The sequence below is a fragment of the Ceratotherium simum genome, chromosome 30 (genome assembly GCF_057802395.1).
Source record: "Ceratotherium simum simum isolate JZ-2026a chromosome 30, ASM5780239v1, whole genome shotgun sequence".
Lineage (NCBI taxonomy): Eukaryota > Metazoa > Chordata > Mammalia > Perissodactyla > Rhinocerotidae > Ceratotherium > Ceratotherium simum.
Window position 1 is genome coordinate 11,775,777 of NC_141929.1, and position 22,130 is coordinate 11,797,906.

Here is a 22,130-nt window from a genome sequence, read left to right on the forward strand (position 1 = left end):
CCCAGGCCTGCGGTCAGCTGGGCCTGGTGTGAGCCATGGGACAGGGATTAAAGCTTCCCGGGCCTCCTCTGTGGACTTGGGATAATAACAGAAACAATAGTGAGACCCAACACTTATTGTGGGCTGACTGTACACATTCATTGCCTCAATTTCCCTCATCTCTAGATTGGGAATAATAAGACTAGTAATGAGAATAATAAGTGATAGGTACCATTTACTGAGCATTTATTGCATAAAAATCTCTGTTCTAAGAGATACACGCACCTTGGTGTTCCTCATCTGCGGCCTGGGAATAATAATAATAATAATAATAATAATAATAAAAATGATATGAACCATTTATGAGACACAGATTATAAACCGCTGTTAAGTGCCTCACACACCTCGGTCTCCCTCACTGATGGGTTGGGAAAAATAATGAATCATCATCATAGTAAGTGACAGTGAACATTTACTGAGGGTTTGCTGTGTGCCAGCTCCTATTCTCAGAAGACCACACTGATTAGACAGACAAGGTCCAACTCGACCAGGTCCCCAGCAAGTCTCCAATATTATCTGCCCTCCCTCTTCGCCTCACTCTGCTCCACCACGCTGGCCTCTCCAGATGCCCCTCCAACACAACTAGGCTCAGTCCCACCTCACAGCCTTTGAGTGGCCACTCCCTCCGCAGGTGCATCCTTCCCCAGATACCCACATGGCTCACTCCCTCACCTGCCCCCTCACCTCCCTGCTCAGGCACCACGTCCACCATGAGACCTTCCCTGACCACGCTATTAAAAATCCAGGGCCTGCGATAGTGCCTGGTACCCGGCAGACAGGCAGCAAATGCTTGTTTAATCCATACCTGCTTAGTAGATGGTGGCACCTGGAATTGGGTCCTCCAGGCCAGCCCCTCGCGCAGCTGACAGACTTGAGGTCTGAGGAGACGCGGGGGAAGGGCATCCTACATAAGGACACAGCAGGACAAAGGCCCTCAGATGACACAGTGCTTGAAGAAGAGTGGGAAAGCAGCTGTGCAGCTAGAATCCAACATGTGAGGGGGAGCCCAGGTAGGCGGGCAGGTCGGAGGGGTCCAAGAGGTCAGCGGGGGTCTGCGGGGAATTCCGGACTCTGGGAGGCTGGGGTTTTACTCTGAACCACAGGAGACCAACAGGACCTCGCATAGGTTTTTAACACGTTCCCTCCGGCTCTTGTTGGTAAAAGAGATGGTTCAGGAACCCGAGATGAGGCCGTGGAGACGGAGTGGCCTTGACACCCGTTCATTCATTGAGCCGCTCAGGAGCATTTATTGAGCTTCTGCGGGAGCCCACCAAGGGACTGGTGGAGGCCGGCCGAGGCCCCGCCCAGAGTGCCCTGGACCCCTCTCTCTCTCCGGTGTCCCCTCCTTCTCCCCTCACCACCCCTCGCCCCCGCCCTCCCCAAGGAGCTAGGGGCCCGCCCCATGACTCCTGGCGCACAGACTCAGCCTGGGAGGTGGAGGACGGTCCGCAACCATCGCCTTTATTTCTTGGCGGGCCTTGTAGGAAGGCGGGGACGGGGCGGGTCCTGCTGGCCTAGGAGAGCGTCAGGGCCAGCTCCCCGGCCGCTCCAGGCCGGCCTGCGGGAGCCGGGAGTCAGGCTGCGGGCGGGGAGCTGAGCGCCCCGGCGTCCGCCTACGCTGGCCCGCGGCCACCGGTGCCCTGTCCCCCTCCCACTGCCCCCCGCGGGCACCCTGCCTCCACACACCCCTCTCAGAGGGCCTCCCGGGACACTCCCGCCCGCTCTGTCTGTGCCCGCCTCGCCTCCACCCCGGGTCCCTACCTCTCCCAGGCCGGCCCCGCCCTCTGGGGTGCTCTGGGTTTGGGCGGGGACCTGGCCCCCGAGTTTCCCCAGCTCCTCTTCCAGCCTGCGGAGAAGGGGCAGAGGACAGTTGAGGAAGAAGAGAGCGAGTGTGGAGGGGACCGGAGGAAGCCACTAAGACCTGCGGACGCCAAAGGAGGCCGGTGTGGGGGAGAGCCCACCCGCCCCCGAGCCAGCCCTTCTGGGAGGGACACCGGGGGCGCTGCGGGGGGACGTCGGCCCACTGCCCTCCTCCCGGCCCCTTCTCCCTCCCTAGATCCCCTCTCCGCTCTCACTCGTCATGCACTGCTAGGGCGCCTTCGACCTCAGGCGGCGAGCGCAGCCGCCGCCCCACCTCCTTCAGCTTGGCCCGCGCCTGTTTCTCTGCGGGAGGCGGGGGGCGTCATGGGCGGGGCCAGGAGCTCCAGCGGCCAGGCCCCGCCCCCTCGCCCCCCGACCCGGCGCTGGAGTCCCACCTTCAGTGAGCAGCTGCTGCTTGCTGCTCTGCAGCGCACGGATCTCCCAGGTCAGGCGCTGCTCCAGCATCTGTGAGGAAAGAGAGGAGCCGTGTCCGTCTGTCTGTCCTCCTGGCCCTCTCCTCCCTCGCGCTCTCGGGAAGTCCTTACCTGAATTAGGTCTTTCATTCATTCAGTCAACTATTTATTAACTGAATGTGCAGTTTCTGCTGTGACTGGGTGCTGATGGAGACACATTTCCCAATCGCTCCCCATGTCCCCGTTTACCATCTCTTCCCACTCTCCTCATCCCCTGCCCCCCCACCCCCTTTGCTCTTCCTCAAATGCTCCAGGCACAGTTCAGCCTCAGGACCTTTAGCCTTTCCTTCTGCCAGGAACATCTGCACCCAGATCCCTGCATGGCTTCCTCCCTTGCTTCCTTCATGTCTGCATTCAGATGTCACCTGCTCAGAGAGGCCTTTCCCACTGACATTACATGATCTATCTACTTATTTTCTTGTATAGAGTCTGGGTATGCCTTCCCTGCCCCCAACCATCCCGGGGACAGCACAGATTTGGCCCCTTTGGTTCCCCACTGCCTCCTCCTGACTGGAATGCTGCCAGATGCATTCAGTGATATTAGTTGAATGAAGGGATGCCCTGACCACTGCTTTTTCAGGGTTCCCATTTGCCACGGCAAGATGAGCACTCTCTAGGTGAGCAGGAGGGAAGCAGGATCAGCGATGGCTACTGCAACAGTCTGGGCAATGGATGCCGGGTGTGGAGGGGGGATGGTGAGAGGTGGCCAGATTTAAGGTGAAAGCTGAAGGATTCAGTGGGTGGGCGAGAGGAAGAAAGGAGTCAGGACTATCCCATAGCATTGGGCCTGAGCAGTAGGTGGACCCCGGGCCAGTCAGAGGAGACACTGAGGCCAGGAGAGGAGGGGCTTTGGTTGGAGGCAATGAGGATGGCTCACATGGAACTCCCAGAGGTCCTTGTGCTGGTCCATCAAGTCCTTCAGCTGTTCTTCCACATGCAACCTAGGGGCCGACACCCAGGAAAGAGAGAACTGACACCCGCCTAGCCCGGTCTGGGGCTTCTGGTGCACAGGCCTTCAGATCTTTGCCTGCTGCTCCCTCTGCTAGGTGCCCCTTTATGGGCTTTATCCTCCAAGCCTTGGTTCCAGTAGCTCCTCTTCCAACAAAGTCTCCCTGATGCAAGCCCCACTCCCACTCCCCACCCAGAGCCAAACCAGGCCCTAGACCCAGGGTTACCCCAGTGGTTACCCCAGCTTCCTCTGTCTGTGACTCTCTGCGATCTGAGAGTTATGGAAAGAAATTTGCTCCGGGCACTCCTGCAACGCATGCTTCCTGGGAAGGCAAAGACCAAACCCTTGGTCATATTCTCTGAATGATCCCCACTCCCTCCTGCAGGAGTGGAGTCTGTTCATAACATTCTTCATTCTCCTTTCTTCTGTTGATTGAATGTGGCCTCTGTTGAGACCACCACCCTGTCCCCCATTAAACCATGCCTTCCCAAGAAAACTTTGTGAGGGGGGACAGTAGTTTAGTTTCACAGACTCTAAAGTCCCGGCTTGAAGTCTGGATCTGCTATTCCACTGTGACCCTGGACAAGTTACTTAAACTCTCTGGGTCTCAGTTTCCTCTTACGTAAAATGGTGGTAGTGGTGGGAGGGTGACATTAGCCCTTAACTCCTACAATTGTCATTGTGAGGATTAGGTTGATAAATGAACATAAACTGCTTATCAGACAATGTATGTGTGGTGTGGTTAAGCATACACACACTTTAACTATCCATCATCAGGTTTTCCAACACAATTAAAATCATGGTGTACCAAGGTGTGAGACTTCTAGCCACAGGACTGTGTTAAGTAAAGGTTCAAAGGATGGAGAGATGGATGGGTAGATGGTTGGATGGACAGTTAATTGGATGGGTGAGTGGCTGGCTGAAGAGAAGATGGCTAGTTAGAGAAATGATGAGTGGAGGGATGATGGCTGGATGGAGAAATAAAGGAACGATTGCTGGAAGGATGGATAGATGTCTGGATGGATGGCTGGGTGAAGAAATGAGCAGTCAGATGAACAGATGACTGGAAAGATGAAGAGAGGATGAATGAATGATTATATGGAAGATGATTAGGTGGAAGGCTGGAGAGATAATGTCTGGCTGGCTGGCTGGCTGGCTGAAGGGTTGGATAGTAGGATAGAAGTGTGGATGGATGGATGGGTGAGTGGGTGGATGGATGGGTAGATGGATGGGTGGGTAAATGGATGACTAAATTAGCAGACAGATAAACAAATGAATGGATGGCAGAAGAGCTGGAAAACCAATAGGGGAAGACAGAATAATACCAGTGGATGAAATTTGATAAAGAAACTAGCAATGAATGATTAAATGAGTGAGTTAATCTTAACACCACCACCTAATATCAGAGATGAGCAGGGAAGTCTCTTGTCTAGCTACTCCCTTTTATAGAAAGGGAAAATGAGGAGTGTGTGTCCAAGATGTATTTTCCCTAGCTCTTGCTCCCTCCTCCTTCAGGCTGGGGAATAAGGTGGAGAAGAGCTGGGCAGGACCTCCTACCTCTGAGCTTCACCTTCCTTGCTTTGGCAGTGCAGCTGGAGGATCCTCAGTGCCTCTGTGGGGAGAGGAGCCAAGGGTGCCCTGTGAGAGCTCTTGGAGAGTCAAGGTTGGGTGGAGGTAATGGGCCCCACATCAGATGGGGCATTGGAGGGCAGTGAGAGACTTTAGTGTTAACTCTGAGTCAGGTGGCAGCTAAGGCAGAGATCTGAGCAGAGGGGAAGCTCAGGTTCAGTGGGATTCCTCTGGCTGTTCTAGGGACTGTGGGCTTTTGTGGAGTGATGGGGTAGAATAATGAAGGCAGAGCAGCTGGTAAATACCTTGCTTTTTGCTCAAGACCTCCTCTAGGTGCACTTTCTCTCCATTCACTGGAAAACACAGTGACACTTTGAGCCTCCACGGGCATATCCTATGCCCCCATTGCAACTTCATGCAAATGGCATGCCCAAGGTCACACAGAGGGTATGGTACAGCCCCAGCGGAGGTGAGGAATCTTCTTGCCACCCTGCACCCATCTCCTCTGGGGACCATCCTGATCCAGCTTTTCCCCATCAGTGCCTACATTGCCAAAGGAGTGAAGACTCTGCAGAATGCACAAGGTTTATACTGAGGGGAGAAATGACTAGAAATAAATAAAAACACCATGTCAAGCGGAAATAAAGGCTGTGAAGAAACAAATCGAGTATGAGAGTAACAGTGACAGAGAGAAGGTGGTATTCCATTTTTAGATGGGACCATCAAGGTAAACCTGTTAGGGGGAAGCTTGAGCTGAGAGCTGAAAGATGACTTGAGATAGCAAGAGGCAATCTGCATGATGTAGGATACGAGCGTGGCAGGTGGAGAGAATAGCCCATGTGAAGACCCCAAGGTGTACACAGGAACATCAGCAGTGGTCATGGATCTCTGGGTCCCTCTTTTGGTCTCACTTACATGAATCCAATTCCCTGTGCAGGGCCTCCCAGAGAGCTTGGGCTTCTCCCAACTCCTCACTGGATTTCTTCTTTGCTGGGCCAAAGAAGGGAAGAAGACATTGTGTGAGTGCAGCCTCTGGGCGTGCTATTCTCTCGCAGACCATGACACTGCACACCCATCTTCAAACAACCTAGAGCAGACTGGATTTGGAGGAAGTGGAGGCATTCAGAGTCCAGGTCCTTCCTGGCCAGCTGGCCAGCCTAGGTCCCAGAGTTTACCTTGCTGAAGCTCATTAATCCGGTTAATTAGGTCTTCGATTTGTGGCTCCAGGCTTCCCTCTGCAGAAGGAAAGCAAGATGGAGCCAGAGAAGACAGATGCCTGGTTGTCCAAGGCAGATGGAGGGGGTGGGTGTTGGCACTCTGTCTCTGCTGCTGTCCATCAGCATGCATTTATTGAGTGCCTGCTGTGTGCTGGGCATTGTAAGAGGCCCTTGCAGGGCTTGCATTCCGGGTGGGAGAGCTGGACATTGAAAAGGATCTATGATAGGAGCCCTGCAGTACTGTGGGGCTGGGGAGAGCGGAGGGGGAACCATGTCAGGCAGAGGGACAACAAGTCACCCCTGCAGTGGGAGTCAGTGAGGCACGGCCCAAAGTAATGGCTAAGGGGCTGGTGTGGCCGGTGTGACTCTAGTGAGCAAGTGGAGGGGAGGAGAAGGTGAGGTGGGGGAAGTGAGGGTGGTAGGTAACAGGCCTCCTGGGACACTGTGGAGTCTTCTAGATGTAAATCTGAGTGTGGAGGAGCCAATGAAGACCTCCCGCCTGCCCCACCCTGTTAAAAGCCTAGCAGGGCAGGTCGTCACTTCCACCCGTCTGACTCTGGTATTGGCCTCATTTAAATGGGAAAAATTCTGCTTTCACTCTGTGGGTGACAGCTTTCAAGTTCTCCAGAGATCACTGTCTCTTTAGAGAGCCTTCTCTAACTTCCCACAGCCCCAGTTTCAGTGCTGTCTGAAGGCGCCTTCTTCCTTGTCCCTCTCTGGCTTCCAGGTCGGCAGCGTGGAGTTGGGGCAGAAAGCATCCCCGCCCTTGCTGGGTCTCACTACCAACGCCTGACACTCAAGTTGATAAGCTCAAGCCCTTGATTTTCTGAGGCCACCAACTTGACCTCCAGTGACTTCTAGGAAAGTGGGTGCTTCAAAGGTGCTGACTATGACGTACAGATCCCTGGGGGTCTTTTCTTTACTGGAGATGGTCAGAATCACTCTGCATTTCCAGTCTTGCAATTTCTCTACCCAATTTTAGCCCAGGCAGCAGCCGCCATGCACTTCTGCAGGTGGCCGCAGGGCAGGAGGAGGCGGGGAGTTTCCTTTCGTTTGGAACAGATAAATGGATTGTAAAATTTAACCTGTGAAGGGGCTGGGGGGGTGGGGTCCAACCTCAAACCCAGCCAGCACTCTGCCACAACCCTGATGCAGGCTGGCCCCCAGGCCTCCTCAACAAGCAAAGCAAGGTGCAAAGCCATTTGCGTTGTCATTTGCCATTTGTATATACAAAGGGCGGGCAAAGAATACACACCCACGGATGTATTTAAAAATACATCTCTGGAAAAATACTTAAGAATTAAAAAATGGTCACTGCTGGCCTTTGGGTGAGGGAAATGGACGGCTGGGGGGTGGTGTGTGTGTGTGTGTCTGTGTCTGTTTAAGAGGGTAGGGTTTTCCATCCTCTTATACTGCTTGAAGTCTGAAGCTGTATTTTTGGTTCAAAGAATTAAATAGTCTAAGAGGGAGAAAGTGCAGTGGGATAATTTTCCAAGGTCGTGAGTTCAGGGGCTGGGTTTGCACCACATGCCTGACTCCAAACCTCAGACACAAGGAGACATGTGACCTTTCTGCAGCTTTTTCACCATTGCCAGCAGGTCTTCAGTCTTCTTCCAAGACTTGGTCTGCCCTGGGGAGATGAAAACCAGAATTAAAGGATCCAGAGAGAGTAAGAGGGACTGAGGAAAGGTCCAGGCCTACCTGGTAAGGAGGGAGAAAGTCCCAGTGGGTTCTGCAGACACCCCTGGCTGGAACCAAGGAGAGGCTGAGGGGCAGGTTTCCAGCCAGAGTAGAGACCCTGCAGGACCTGGTCCCTTGTCCCTGTGGTTTGTGGTGTGTGCTGGATGAATCAGGACCCTTAATGGTCAGCTTCTCCCTGAGATGTCAAAGCACCCCACAAACATCCCCTTACTGAAACTCAGGGATGAGTAAAGGGGATGCACTTTTGCTGCTGCTGCTGCTGTTCAAAATCAGTATGAAGTTCTAACCAATTAACAGGGCAGAAAGATTTCATATGAATTTCTTTAATTATAGGCCACAATTTGCAAATTCTTAAAGCACTGATGGATCTAGGAAATAGATATTAATGACTGCTAATATCAAAAAAAGACGACCAGATATCACGAGCCCCTGATGGAAGAACATAACACCACCTATGAAGGATTCTTGCCAACAACAAAAAGAATCTTATCAGGTTTCCATGTCTAAATACCAATTCAGGGGAGACACAACAGGCAAAGAAACATGTTAAATGACATCACGGGGGTGCCATCAGCATCACCCAGACTCTGGGAAACTCCACAGGACAATCTTGTGTCTTCAACAAATAAGTTGCAAAGAAGAAACAGAGGGAGAGGGGAGATAAAAGAGACAAGAGACGTACATCAATCAATTGTAATGAATAGACCTTAAAAAAATTTGGATCCTGATTCAAGCACACTTTTCATCACATATACTTCTAAATATTTTTTAACATGAGCCTGTGTTACCTTTAATATTATTTCTATAATTTGACAATGTATACTGGCAATCTTTTTATTCTTTTTAGTGGCTGCATAGTGGTCTGCTGAATGGATATACCATAATTTAAAAGCAGTCCCCTACTGACGTATATTTAGGTTGTTTCCCCACAATGCCACAGGGATCATCTTTATTAGTTTTCTCGGGCTGCTGTAACAAAGTATCACAAACTGGGGCTTCCTTTTGTGCGTGGCTCTGTCCTCACTTTGCATTCTCTCAGTCTATCTCTGTGTCCAAATTTCCCTCTTTTTATAAGGACACCAGTCATTGGATTAGGGCCCATCTTAACGACCTCATCTTAACTAGTCATATTTACAAAGACCCTATTTCCAAATAAGGTGCATTTTGAGGTTCTGGTGGACATGAATTTGTGGGGGACACAATTCAACCCAGTATACCATCCTTGTACATTCTTCTTTGTGCACACATGGGAGCGTATTACTGGATAAATTCTTAGAAGGCTACCTGCAGGATCAAAAGGCATGTATATTATTAAATCTGACTGTTATTATGAAATTGCCCTCTAGCTGTTTCAGGCAGGCCTGAACAGTATGATTCCTTCCCCATAATCTTACCAGCCAAGTATGTTTTCAATCTTTTTCATTTTTGCCAATTTCATAGGCAAAAACAGTATTTCATTTCAAACTTCCTGGTAGTAAATATAGAAACCTACTCAAGTCCTCTAGATCAGCAATTCCACTTCTAGGAATCTATCTTAAAGGAAATAATTAAGGATTGTGAGCAAGATGTTCATTTTGTAATCTTAAACGATAGAAGCGACCTAAAGATACCTTAGTTGATTATAGCACATTCATAAGATAAAATTCTTTGCAGCCATTAAAAATCAGGGATTCTTACCATGATCTTATTAAATTTTGTTGAAATGTTTGGGGGTATGGTCACTTTCTTTACACCTTTTTGTCTTGCCTGAAACCTTTTAGAAATTAGTATGCATTAATTTAATTTTGCATTTGAAGTTTTTAATTGCTTAATAAACAAAGGCAGAAGAACATGGAGTAAAAAGTAAAAGTCTCCCCTCACCAACAGCCCCTCCTCCAAGTCACGCCCCTTCCCAGAAGTAACCACTGCCAACAGCTTGGTGACGATACTTGGATTTTTTAGTAAAATGTATTTCATGTATTGCTTTTTTACTTTCTTATCCAAGTAACATTCTAAAAACATTCAAACACTACAGAAATATGTGAAGTTCAAAATGAAACTTCCCCTTCTCTCCTTGGGCCTAAATCTAACTGCCTTTCTCTGATATAATCACTGTTCATAGGTGGGCATGTCTCCTTTTTAGACTTTAAAATTTTTTTAAATACTCTTAATATTTAGAAATTAAACCAAAAAATTAAAGCTCCTCTAATAATAAGGGGAAGTGTTTGTGATTATTTGTTTTGTCAGTATTTTGAAGTATTAAATATTATGAAAATTTCCATATGCACACAAAAGTAGACAGGATACCATGATGAACTCTGATTTACTCATCACCCAGATCTGATAATCATTAATATTCACCCATATTTTCAAGCAGACCCCAGGATTCATGACATTTCATTACTTCACTAAGAGTCTCAACTTCTTCAGGACATTTTCTTAGATGACTCCAATCCTACAATCACACCGACAAGAGTAACAATCATCACTAGTCATTGGATCATTACTATCATCCAATACCCAGAAGACACGTGATTTCCCCCGATTGTCCCTATATGTCCTTGACAGCTAGCTTTTGCAACCATTTCTGTGAAAGCTCTGTGTTTTTCCTCCCCACGGCATTTCTAGTCTCAGTCATGGAGTAAGATCATGGGTGATCAGTAAATCTTTTAAATAATCCAACATCTGATAAGATTAAAAAAAAAAGTCTTGTAGAGCATGAGCCCCCTTTTTGAACATTTTATTTTGAAATAATTTCAGATATAGATAAAAGTCGTAGAAACAGACCACAGTGCTCCTATTTGCCCTGTATCACAGTTCCCATTTGTGAGCGTTTCTGTACCATAAATTGCAGGCATCATGGCCCATTATTCCTTAGTAGTCCAGTGTATATTTCTGATATACAAAGGGACTTTACCAGGTAACCGCAGTATAACAATCAAAACCGGGATGTTAATATTTATCAATATTAATATATGATCCTCGAATGCCATTCAAATTTTTCTATTTTAACATTATATAGTACTACTTACACTTTCCTAAAAAACAAAACAAAAGTCACAAAAATGTCTCTACTTCTGCCCAGCCCCCCAAATCCAAGTCCCTTGTTGACAGTCATCCGTTAGGTCTTTAGCCTTCAGACATTTTTCTGCGCAACATACACAGGGCTGTAGTTGACACTGCCCTTCCTTTTTTTTTTTTTTAATCCCAACGTGCTTTACTCTCATAAAAATATGATCTCTTTTGGAGCTCATTCTATGTTGGAAAATCATGAGCTTATCCTTTCAAAAATTAATTTTTAATTATTTTAAATTAAATTGGAGGTTAATTATTTTTTCTGTCACTTAAAAATAAAGTTCACCACACGAGCATTCCACAATATGCATGGATATACCTAAATTTAGCCATTTCTGTGATTGCTTCTTGTGTTTTGTTTCCACCAACAACGCTCCAAAAACCCTTCCTGGTCCACATACCTGTGTAGTCTCCTGATTACCAAGCATGGTGACTAAAGATATGGAAAAGCATTTTATTTATTTTTTATTTTTACTTATTTTTTTAAATTTTTATTTATTTTTCCCCCAAAGCCCCAGTAGATAGTTGTATGTCATAGTTGCACATCCTTCTAGTTGCTGTTATGTGGGACACGGCCTCAGCATGGCCAGAGAAGCGGTGTGTCAGTGCGCACCCGGGATCCAAACCCGGGCCACCAGCAGCAGAGCGCGTGCACTTAACCGCTAAGCCATGGGGCTGGCCCCGGAACAGCATTTTAGATGCTAAAAATATTCTGCCTCCAGCAAAGCCTTTACTGGTCAGTTCTCCCAGGGTGGCAAGAGATAGCCTTGTTCCCCACAAAGTAATCAATACTAAATATTATTCCTCCCTTTATAAAGACAATTTGATGGGCTAGAAATGGTAACTTGATATGCTTTAAAATTTTCTCCATTGCTGGTGAAGTTAATAATAACTTCAATTTTGACGAATTTGAAAGATTGATACTACCATAGTTTTTTAGCACAGTGGCAGCTATAGTAAGTGCTTAATAAATGAGATCTATTTGCATCTATCTTATTTCTGTCTGTCCTTTGTTGAAAGCTGGCATTCAACGTGTGGCCGTAATCTAAGAGAGCTCTCAGTGTTAAAGTTATTCCATTATTCATACAGTAAAAAAAAAATTATTGAGCACCCCCTATATGCCAAGAAGGCATTATTTTAGGTGCTGGGGAAACAGCAGTAAATAGTGGAGCTCACATCCTAGGACAGACAATAAACAAGTAAATCATCATTATTATTGTTGATGTCTGCAAATATAGGTCTGGAAAGATGCCATCCAACAGGTTTATTAATACAGCAGTTGAAAGAGTGTGCAGGAAGAGGGGTTAGAGATTGAAGAAAGGAGGGCAGAAAGTTGACAACTGATGAAACAGAGTGATGGGGACATGGGCGTTCATCATGCTATTTTCTGTTCTTTGCTACATTTTGAAAATTTCTATAATTAAAAAAATGCTAGTGGCATAGTAGTGGCTCATTGTCTTGGAACATTTTCTTCTTTTGGCTAGACTGCAGTTTCCAACTGTCTTTAGGACAATTCTTTTTCCTCTCTCTAAGGGGTGGGGTGTCATTATCCACAAAATGCCCTGGAGAAAAGAAGCTGTCTGCGGAAGCGGCCATTCCCAATTAAGATTAAAGAATCCATGCAAAGTGTGGTATGGGCTGGGTGTGAAATGATTATATTGGGGAATCATTGTTCATTTTCTTAGATATGGCGGCAGCAGGGTGATTTTTGTAAGAACATCCACCCCCTTTAACCGTTTGAAGAAATGCATACTGAAGTATTGAGTCTATCGTGTACTTTAAAATACTTAAGCAATATATCCAATACAGTTGACAAGAGTTAATCTAGATGATGAGAATATGTATGTTATTTATCTCCAGTATTTTCTTTTACCCTTTTTTTTTTAGCACTGCTATCAATATTTCATTACTGTAATGGGAGGAAAGACTCCCTCCCTTCCGCCCTGGCGGGAGAGGCCCGCATGCCCTCGCTACCTTCAGCGTCCTCCACGACTTCCGGCGGCTCCACTTTCAAAGACTTCAACTTTCCTGCCATTTTCCAACGCGGGGCTTGCGCGCGTGCGCCTTGGAACACGATTGGTTTAAAAAAAAACACTCGAGGGTGAAAGGCCCTGCAGCGCGCATGCGTGCAGTGCGCGTTTACCCATCAGTTGACCAGGAGGAGGAGCAACGGGGTCTCAGGTCCCGGCAGGCGGAGCGCCCCGAGCCCTTGAGCGACAGTGCGCATGCGTACACCACGAGACAAAACGAGGCCAGAATTACTGGTCTCGGTCGGTTGGAGAGTGGGTGTTGTGCGAATCCACACATACTCTAGAGAGGTCTTTCCCTCTCCAGGTTGCCTGTGTTGTGCAGGCTGTGCAGGGCTGGGACAAATGTGCACGTGCTCTGCGGTGGTAAACAAGAGTTTGAGTCCCTTTTCATTCACAAATCCTCACTGAACAGCCTATGAGAGGTCATCTCCATTTCACGGATGAGTACGATGAGCCTAGAAGCCAAGTGCACCTCCTGTGTAAAAATTCTGGATCTTAGCCACCGTGTGAGGTCAGGGGCTTTGCGCTGGGTTACACAGCAGGTAGACCCTGGAGGTCACCTTCTCATTAATATTAGCAGCAGCCAACATTGATGGGGGTATTTTTGACAAAATAAAGATGAAGTACATGAAGGGCAAAGGAGTGTCCCTGTGGGGATTGGTTTTAGACCTTTCGTGTAAAGTTTTTCTTTAAAATATCCTCAGGCCAGTTCCAGGCACAGGATGGCCCTGCATTCCCAATTCCAGAATCCCTGTGGGCCCCCAGAGAGACCTTGGCCAGTTCTGGACACTCAGGGCTGAGATCCCATCGAGGAGGCAGACTCCCCATGCAGGGCAGGTGTGGTGCCCAGGACTGGAGGAGGCAACCCCTGGCAGAGGCTTGAACATCATCCAAGTGGAGAAGGTGAGGCAGAGGGAGGGGAAGGGGGAGGCCTAAGGATTTCCCCAGAGGTGGAGCTGCATGAGGGGGCTGGGGAAGCAGCCTGCTCACCTGTGTGCGATCATGTTGCCACCCATCTCTCATTTGTGGGCAGGCCCTCAGATCTTGCCCCTTTGTCCAGGGAGACAGGCACCAGCCACAGACACCACCAGCCTCCCACCCCTGCCCCATTTCTAGGGTGGAGACAGAAGGTAAAAGCCAAAGGTGGTCCCTCCCAATCTGGGAGCTCTGCCTCTCAAGGTCCAGTGAACAAGCCATTATGGGAAGCGTGGTCCGTGGAGGCAGCTGGGGCTGCTGGGGGTGTGGAGTACTTGGGTGGGTAACGAATGAAGAGTCGATCCTCTTCTTTCTTCACCCAGCGCAGGAGTTTGGTCACTACCAAGATGGCACCTGCCTTGGTCACCAGGGGGCTGAGGCAGGTATAGAGCTCAAATTTGGAGGTCACCTGTGGGTTTGAGAGGAGACAGTCAGCTGGACTGGAGCTGGCCATGCCCAATCCTGTCCCCTCACCATAGCCTCATGCCTGTCTCCTGTTGGGAAGATGCACTGGCAACAGCTCCCACCTGGTGCTGCCTGGTCACTGTGCTAAAGCAGGTAAGCTGACATTATTGTGTCATGGGTGGGCCTGGGGTTCTCACTTTGGCCAAAGGATCAGCTAGATCTAGTGGCTTCAATTTGGTGATCCTTGCTGTATGTGTGTGTGTGTGTATACTCTCTGGACCTCAGTTTGCTCATGTGTAGACGGGGTATAACAATAATTCTTAACATTTAATGAGCAATTGTGGTATACAAGGGCCTCTTCTAAGCTCCACACACCTATGTTTTCATCTTCTGTAGCCTGGACATAATATGAGGATTAATTCAATTTAATCCTCACACCAACCTGAGAGATTTAACCTGACCAGGTCACCACACCTTTCCGCACCACCTCTCACTGCTCTCCCCCTCGTTCCCTCTGTTCCAGCCACTCTAGCCTCTCCCTTCTGTTCCTCAAACATAACCAGGCTCAGTCCCACCTCACAGCATTTGCAGAGTCCTTTCCCTCTACCAGGTGTACTCTTCCTCCACATGGTCCACTACCTCCCCTCCCACTTAGATGCCACCTCCTCACTGAGGCATCCCGTGACCACCCAATTTAAAATGCTGGGCCTAGTGTATCTTGATTTTGAAATACCCTTCTCCACTAAAAGGTACAAAGGCTCCTTGGACAGGTGGCTGATTTCAGGACTAGCACAGAGAAAGTACAAGATGAGCTTGGAATGTCTTGTGCCAGAAAGTAAGAAGTGCTCAAGCAGTGATGGGGACATGTCAAAAAGCCACAGGGGCCAGTGTGGTGAAATCACAGTTCCCACTGGCTAAACCAGAGACAACTGGAGCATAACAGTAAATGACAGAAAAGGCTTTTAGCCCACTGAATTAAAGAAAAATCCATGAGACCATACTGATATAAAATTAAAAATTCAACAAACATATAGGAGGAGGAAAAGTTCTTCCATTTAGTAGAATCACAACCAATAAATGTGGAAGGAATGATGGAGTTAGAAAAATCACCATCTGGTGAACACCAGAGTAATAACGGCTGAAGGCAAGAATCATTAATGGATAGTAAAATTAGTGGATGAAAGGGGCTTGCCCAGTGGCATAATGGTTACATTCGCGTGCTCCACTTCAGTGGCCCGGGGTTCATGGGTTCCCGGGCACGGACCTGTGCACCGCTTATCGAGCCATGCTGTGGCGGCGTCCCATATAAAGTAGAGGAAGATGGGCACAGATGTTAGCCCAGGGCCAGTCTTCCTCAGCAAAAAGAGGAGGATTGGCAACAGATGTTAGCTCAGGGCTGATCTTCCTCACCAAAAAAAATTAGTGGATGAAAGTATGATGAAAAATAGGACACTGACGTAATCACCACAAGATATCTACTAATTACAAAGGGGGACAATACTAACTTTACAGTGGAGAAATCGGACAGACACCACTTTAAGTGATCAAAGATAACAGCATCAACAGTGGGGCAAACTGACATTGTGGGCCTCCTGACATGAGGCAGAGAAGGGCACATCACTTCTGTGATATTCTTGCCAAAAATGCATGACCTCAATTTAGTCATGATAAAATATTAGAAAAACCCAAGTTGAGGGACATTCTACAAACTAACTGGCTGGTATTCTTTAAAAGTGCCAAGGTCACGAAAGACAAAAAAGACTGAGGAATAGTTCCAGGATAAAGACTAAGGAGACACAATAAATAAATCCAACATGTGATCCCAGACTGGATTTTGACCAGTAAAGAGGTCAGGTAGGACAATTGGTGAAATCTAAATGAAGTCTGTGGATTAGATGTTATTGTACTGATATTAATTTCCTGATTTTGATAAGTTCCTGTGGTTATGTTAACATCTGGAGAAACTAGGTGAAGGACCTATTTATAGTAATTCTTTCCAGTATTTTGCAACTTCTTTGTAGGTCTAAAATTGCTTGAAAATGAAAGTTAAGTAAAAAATTTTAAATAAAATCCTCAGCCTAGAACGATGCCTGATACACAATAGGTGTGCAATAAATGATTTAATAAATGTGTGCTAAATGGCAGAGCCTGGGGGAAGGTGCTGTTTCCAATGGGGTCATCTTGACCAAACTTCCTGAAGAGCTGACCTTTAATAGACCAGTAGGACAGGAGCCCTGAAGAGACCTAGGGAAGGATACCCCAGGAAGAAGGCACAGCGGGACCAAGCCTGTAGTGTTCAAGGAGTGCTGGGGACTCAGGAGTCCAAACTGAGCTGGTGCCTGCAGACACACAGGCGGGGCTCATGGGAAATCAGCAGGCACAGTGATAGCTGTTAACAGAGGCTCTTGCAAGTTCAAGACACCGTACTGGTTGCTAATGGGGGAACAGCAACAGAATGATGGGGCTAATGGAGAGCTGTAGACACTGTGATTGATCCTCAGGGGTTTCCAAGACACATGTGTAATGGCAGGGACAAGTGTTGGAGGCAAAGGCGTGAGTGCTTGAGGGAGGCTATTATGGCCAGAGGGGATACAGTGGAGGGAAAGGAGGCCTGAAGTGGGGAATTAACTCCTGGAGAGCCCTACCCGACTCACCCAGGCCAGCAGCGTCTCCTTCTCAGCCACGTGATAAATGAGGCGCAGGGGCCGGGAAGTGCTGTGGAGACGCGCGTGCAGGCGGTGGTACAGGTCCGACAGGCGCTGCCGCTCCTCCTCCCTGCTGTACGGGGCCTCTAGCTCAGGGCTGCAGTGATGGAGGAAGGGGGGACAAGGTCAGTCTAGGGCTTTCCCGGCTGGCCCATCTCTCCTCAGTCAAGGGAGTTCAATTAAGTCAGGGAGCTGAGCCTCCCCCCGTAGACTGGAGGATTCTCAGTGGCTACAGGCCCAGCTTCCCCATCAAACTAGGGGATTCCTTGAGTACTGGGGCCCGCTTCTGCATTAGAATAAGGGATCCCTTGAGATTGGTGGTTGAGCCTCCCACATCGGACAGAGCCCCATTCTATTCCATCTTTCTAGAGCATGGCTGGCTCTCTCTCCCGTCAGGTCTACCGAGATGCTGAGCCTTCCAGTTAGATAAGCCTTCCCACCTGGCCAATTGCCCATAGGGTCAGGGCCCACCTGGTAAACTGGGGCAGCTGGCGGTGATGGTCAGGGATGTCGAGCGGCTTATAGAGGAAGTGCCGGAGGCCGGGTGCCCCCACAGCCTGCACACTGTAGGCAGGGGCATTGGCTGAGGGGGCATTAGAGAAGCCGGCAGCCTCCCGAAGGGCACGCATGGCACCGAGGGTGTGCATGCCGTCTTCAACCAGGCGCCGGCAGGTGGCCATGTCATGGAAGGCCTCAGGGTCGGTGCCAAGCAGCAGCAGGCAGACAGGCATGGCATTCAGGCGGGCCACATAGGCGTAGAAGAAACCATCGGGGTTGAAGCGGGGCAGGCACACAGGTGCCCAAGCTTCTCCTGCTGCAAAGGCCGGGGCGCCCACCCAGTCGAGCAGCAACTGCAGGTCAGCTGGGTCCAGCCGGCACTCGGCCAGCACAGTCCGCTCCTGGGCTGCTGTCACCAGTCGACCGCCAACCGCCAGCACTGACAGTGCCAGGCCGGGTGCTGTGCACCGTCGTAGCAGCGCACCCAGCGCTTCCCGCAGCGGGCGAGCGAGGGGCACACAGCGCACGGCGCCCAGGAGCAGGGCACCTGGGTCCCGCTCCACACTGTCCAGAAGCCGGTCTAGCGTGCGCTCCGAGCCGGCCAGGAGGCGGCGGAGGTCATAGTTCTGCTTGCGTGCGAAGATGCGGGCCACGCTTGCGCGCGTCAGTGTGCTCACGATCTGTGCGTGCACAGCTAGCAACTCCCCCCGCAGCTGGGATGCTGACTGAGGAGTCCTTGACACGGCCACCAGCAGCAGGGGGCCCTGCTGTAGGAACACCAGCTTGTGGTCCTCTGGGGGAGGGGAGGGAAAGGATGGGGCAGGGGGTAGAGATGGGTCAGTGGTGACAGGAGGGAGTCAGGTGGGGCTCTTCTGCCCTTTCCCCCAACACATGCATCCCTGGGCTGAGCTCACACGGTTGGTCTATGGACACTTGGACTAGGGCAATGACAAGCTGGACATTTGTAGACATGTGATGGGATGGTCAAGGGATCAGGTTAGACACACAGCATGGGGCGGAGGAAGATGGAGCAAGGACTGACAAGAGAGACAGAAAGACACCCAACTCAGCCACACAGCCCCCAAAGTCACGCTTTGAGATAAACAAGAAAGTATCCATCCAGTCACTTAAGATTCCAGTAAGTTAATCACCTAGAACCAAGCAGGCCAGACAGACAGATGCACCCTGCTGACAGACAGATGCCTGGCTAGCCATTCACACACACTGACTCACCTCTGACTGGCTGGATAGTCCCCCAGGCAGCCAGCCAGACAGACCTACAGCCAGTCAGCCAGCCATATTCCCAGTCACCACCCCCTGTCCTGCCTCGTACCCCTTTGCTCACCAGCATATATGGCGCGGATGGCGTCTCCTGCACTCTGCACGAAGGACACGAGGGCTGTCATCACACCCATGGTAGTTGACAGTGCCTCCACACTCCCGTACCTCGAGTAGATGGGCTTGCCTGCCTCGCTCAGCACAAACACGTGCTTCCGCTTGCTGCGCCAGTCCTCGTCACTGGGGTCCCCGCCCTGGCCCCCAGAGCCACTCTCAGGGCCACCCATGGGACTATTCTCAGAGGCTGCAGGACCCCAGAGCCCACAGGTGCATGATGGGGCCTCTGACTGCGGCAGTGGTGACAGCAGGCTGGGTGGCTGGTCTTTGGTCTCCAATCCTGAAAGGGAACCCCTGTTGGGTCATCTGCCTGTGGACTTTCACTAACTCCGTCTGCCCAAGGACCCACTAAATTCCTACCAGGCCCCCAATGACCCCTGATGCAGACACAGACCTCCAGGGTGTCTCCTCTGCCCCTCAATGATGTCCATGCTTCCCCTAAAACCGCAATAATCCAATCTCTCATTGTCATTATTGAACCCCCTATATCCCTAGAGACCAATTATACTCCTTTCAATAAGGGCCATTCCGAAGTCTTCAAAGCACCCCATTGCCTCTGAATGACCAGTAATATATTCATTTTCAATAAGCCCCCATTAATAGCTCTGACCCCTTGTTTATTCTCCTGATATCTACTCACCCCTCAAGGGACACCATTATATCTACCAATATTTGGATCTTTAATGCCCCCCTCCCACCCTAATCCCTTATTTATTCTCATTGATGTCCACTGATCCCTAATGACCCCATTGACTCTCCTGGTCACCCATTTACATTCTTGGTGATGACCACTAATTCTCCCAATGACACCCATGAATATACACTAACACCCAGATCTTCGGGACTCCCCTAACCTCCTCTTTATTCCCACTGCTGTTCACTAACATTGCAATGACTCCACATTAACATCACTAATACCTGGGTTTGCAATGACTTTTAATGACTCCTCTGACCCACAATCTATTCTACTCCATGTCCACTCCATCCCCACCATGACCACCATTAACCTCCACTAACATCCAAGACTTCCAATGACCTCGACTTTATTGCAGTCTGCCTTTTCCCCAATGACCACTATTAATCTCCACTAACACCCAGGACTTCAAGGATCTCCACTGACTCCCCTAACCCGCCTTGTTCTCATTAATATCCATTCTCTTCCCTACAATAACCACTATTTTATACACCAACACACAGGACTTTAATAATGACCTACACTGCCCTTCCCCATAACCATCAATAACAATCACCAATGAAACCCACAACTTCATTGCCCCCTACTGACTCCCCTGACACCCCTCCCATTTATTCCAGTCGATGTCCACTGATCTCCCAATGACAACCATTATTATCCATTGGCAACTGTGTCTCAACAATTTTCCCATAGAATTTCAATGACCTCGTATTCCCTCATTCTCTCATTGACATTCACTGACCACACCCCCCCGTGCCCCCAATTGCCAATTATCTCCTCCCAATACCTACCATTACTTGCCAATAATTCCCAAGTTCTCAAAGACCTCCCCCCCCCCACTATTTATTCTCTGTGATGTCTACTGATCCTTCCTAATGACCCCATTAACACCCACTCGTTTCAAAATGGTCAATGAGCTCTGATTCCCCAATGAATCCCATTGATTCTCCACCAAATACCTTCACACATCCACCTGGGTCTTCAAAGACCCTTCTACTGGTCCTCTGACTTCTCCAAATAACCTTCTTGATGTCCACTGCCTCCCCACCAAGGATCACCATTAACATCCACTAACATCTAGTTCCTTAAAGACTCCCTCCAACAACTCACCATTAACTCCTCAATGATGTAAATAGTCTGAGTGCCCATTGGCCCCCAATGACCCCTTTTCCCACCTCAATGATTTAAATAACACTCTAGCCCCAAAGACATTGACTTCTAAATAGTCCCCCTTTGATCCTATTAACTTTCTTTTGGTCATTCATTGGCCTAAACATTCTAAATCCCCAATGCCCCTCTTTGACCCAAACTTGCCCCTTTTTGATTTCTCAAAGATCTAAACTCACAGCAAGTCCCCAGTGAACATCCATTGACACCTACTGATTTCCTTTTCATTCCTCAATGATTTAAACTAAACCGTGAGTCCACAATGACCTCCTACTGATCCCGCTATGATTTAAGCTACTTCCTGAGTCCCCAAAGACTCCTCACTGGTCCCCCACTGACATCCCCTAGGGATTCCATCCAAGACCCTAGTGAGGGGAAGACATACCTGTATCCTCCAGGCCCTCGTCTTCAGGATCCGGCGGGCCCTCGTGAACACTTCCACCGTCTCCAGCCTCCTCACTGGGGAACCGCGTATCCTCCACGTCCTCCGCGTCCCCGGGGGCTGGGGCAGCAGTGTCTCCTCCGGCCTCCATCTGCACATCCCTGTGGGGGAGGGGAATTGAGATTGACAGGCAGAAAAAGAAACTTCTTTAAAGCCTCTACTGAGCCTGGCCCCTTGGACACACTTCTAGTGCTCGTTTCCCCTCGGGTTTCAACACGACGAGACATTCAAACACATGACCAAATACTTGCACCCTCCAACACTTTCCGAAAAGGGAGGCTCTGCTGAGCCTCGGGAAATAAAGGTACATAAACACGTGTTTTAACCCCATGTATCTCAATTGGCCAGGTACCATTACTTTCCGTAGCCCCGGCAGCATCACACTTCCGGGTGCAGCTGCTGTCTTGCCGCACTTCCGGGTGCGAAGCCCCTCTGAAGACACTTCCGGTTGCAGAGCTGTATCGACTCCCCGCGGCGCCCGACTCCTCCCTCCCGCCGCCCACCGGTGTTCCCTCACCGTTGAGATGGCGCGCGCCACTCCCAGATCTAAGTCGGGCCTGGCTGGGAACCCAGTGAGCCCCCTCTGGACTCCTTCCCACCGCCCTGGCTCGCGCGGCCAACGGAGGCCGGCCGGGCCCACGTCTTGTTCTGAAGGCTGTCGGCGTGAGGGGGGCGCGGCTCAAGTTCAGCCAATCCGGAGTATGGAGGGAGGCCCTGCCTCCCTTATGGCCCAATCAAGAGAAGCCGGCTCCTTACGTCATGATAGGTACCCGTGCCCGACCAATAGACGTGCTCCCCCAAACTGAGATACCTTCACCCTCCCTTATCCACCAGGAAAGGCGGGGGGATGAAAGGGGAGTGGAGAAGAGTCTGGGCAGAGAGGTATGCTTGACGGACAGTCGCCGCTTCCAATCGGAGTGCTGTGCGCAGCCTGGCCAGCTGTGGGACCCGGCTGCT

At 49.6% G+C, this 22,130-nt stretch overlaps 2 protein-coding genes across 3 annotated transcripts; both read right to left on the bottom strand.

The window, feature by feature from the left end:
• Positions 1-1,431: 1,431 nt before the first annotated feature.
• SYCE1L (synaptonemal complex central element protein 1 like) lies at positions 1,432-12,897 on the bottom strand. The gene is given in 13 exon segments (XM_087419910.1): positions 1,432-1,597; positions 1,801-1,853; positions 1,855-1,885; positions 2,115-2,202; positions 2,295-2,364; positions 3,250-3,313; positions 3,560-3,643; positions 4,879-4,933; positions 5,196-5,243; positions 5,806-5,880; positions 6,066-6,125; positions 7,675-7,737; positions 12,828-12,897. Coding segments are annotated over 13 exon segments (858 nt in total). The 3' UTR covers positions 1,432-1,500.
• MON1B (MON1 vesicular trafficking associated B) lies at positions 10,512-21,837 on the bottom strand. Of its 2 annotated transcripts, none has more exons than XM_014792672.2 (6): positions 21,691-21,837; positions 21,117-21,274; positions 18,821-19,150; positions 17,449-18,268; positions 16,927-17,074; positions 10,512-14,276 (listed from the first exon to the last, which is right to left on the bottom strand). In XM_014792672.2, exons 2-6 carry the CDS (start codon positions 21,262-21,264, stop codon positions 14,067-14,069), a joined length of 1,656 nt encoding a protein of 551 aa, XP_014648158.1. In that variant the 5' UTR covers positions 21,265-21,274; positions 21,691-21,837; the 3' UTR covers positions 10,512-14,066. The 2 variants fall into 2 exon arrangements, with proteins under 2 accessions (XP_014648158.1, XP_087276035.1); XM_087419909.1 differs by lacking the exon at positions 21,691-21,837 and adding an exon at positions 21,526-21,673.
• Between the last annotated feature and the right edge of the window lie 293 nt (positions 21,838-22,130).

Excerpts from the sequence above, each read along its gene's own strand:
- MON1B (XM_014792672.2), bottom strand. The coding sequence starts at position 21,264 with ATGGAGGCCGGAGGAGACACTGCTGCCCCAGCCCCCGGGGACGCGGAG. Across the intron at positions 19,151-21,116 it reads CGAGGGCCTGGAGGATACAG|GATTGGAGACCAAAGACCAG; the intron begins GTATGTCTTCCC and ends GTTCCCTTTCAG. Across the intron at positions 18,269-18,820 it reads CATCCGCGCCATATATGCTG|AGGACCACAAGCTGGTGTTC; the intron begins GTGAGCAAAGGG and ends CCCCTCCCCCAG.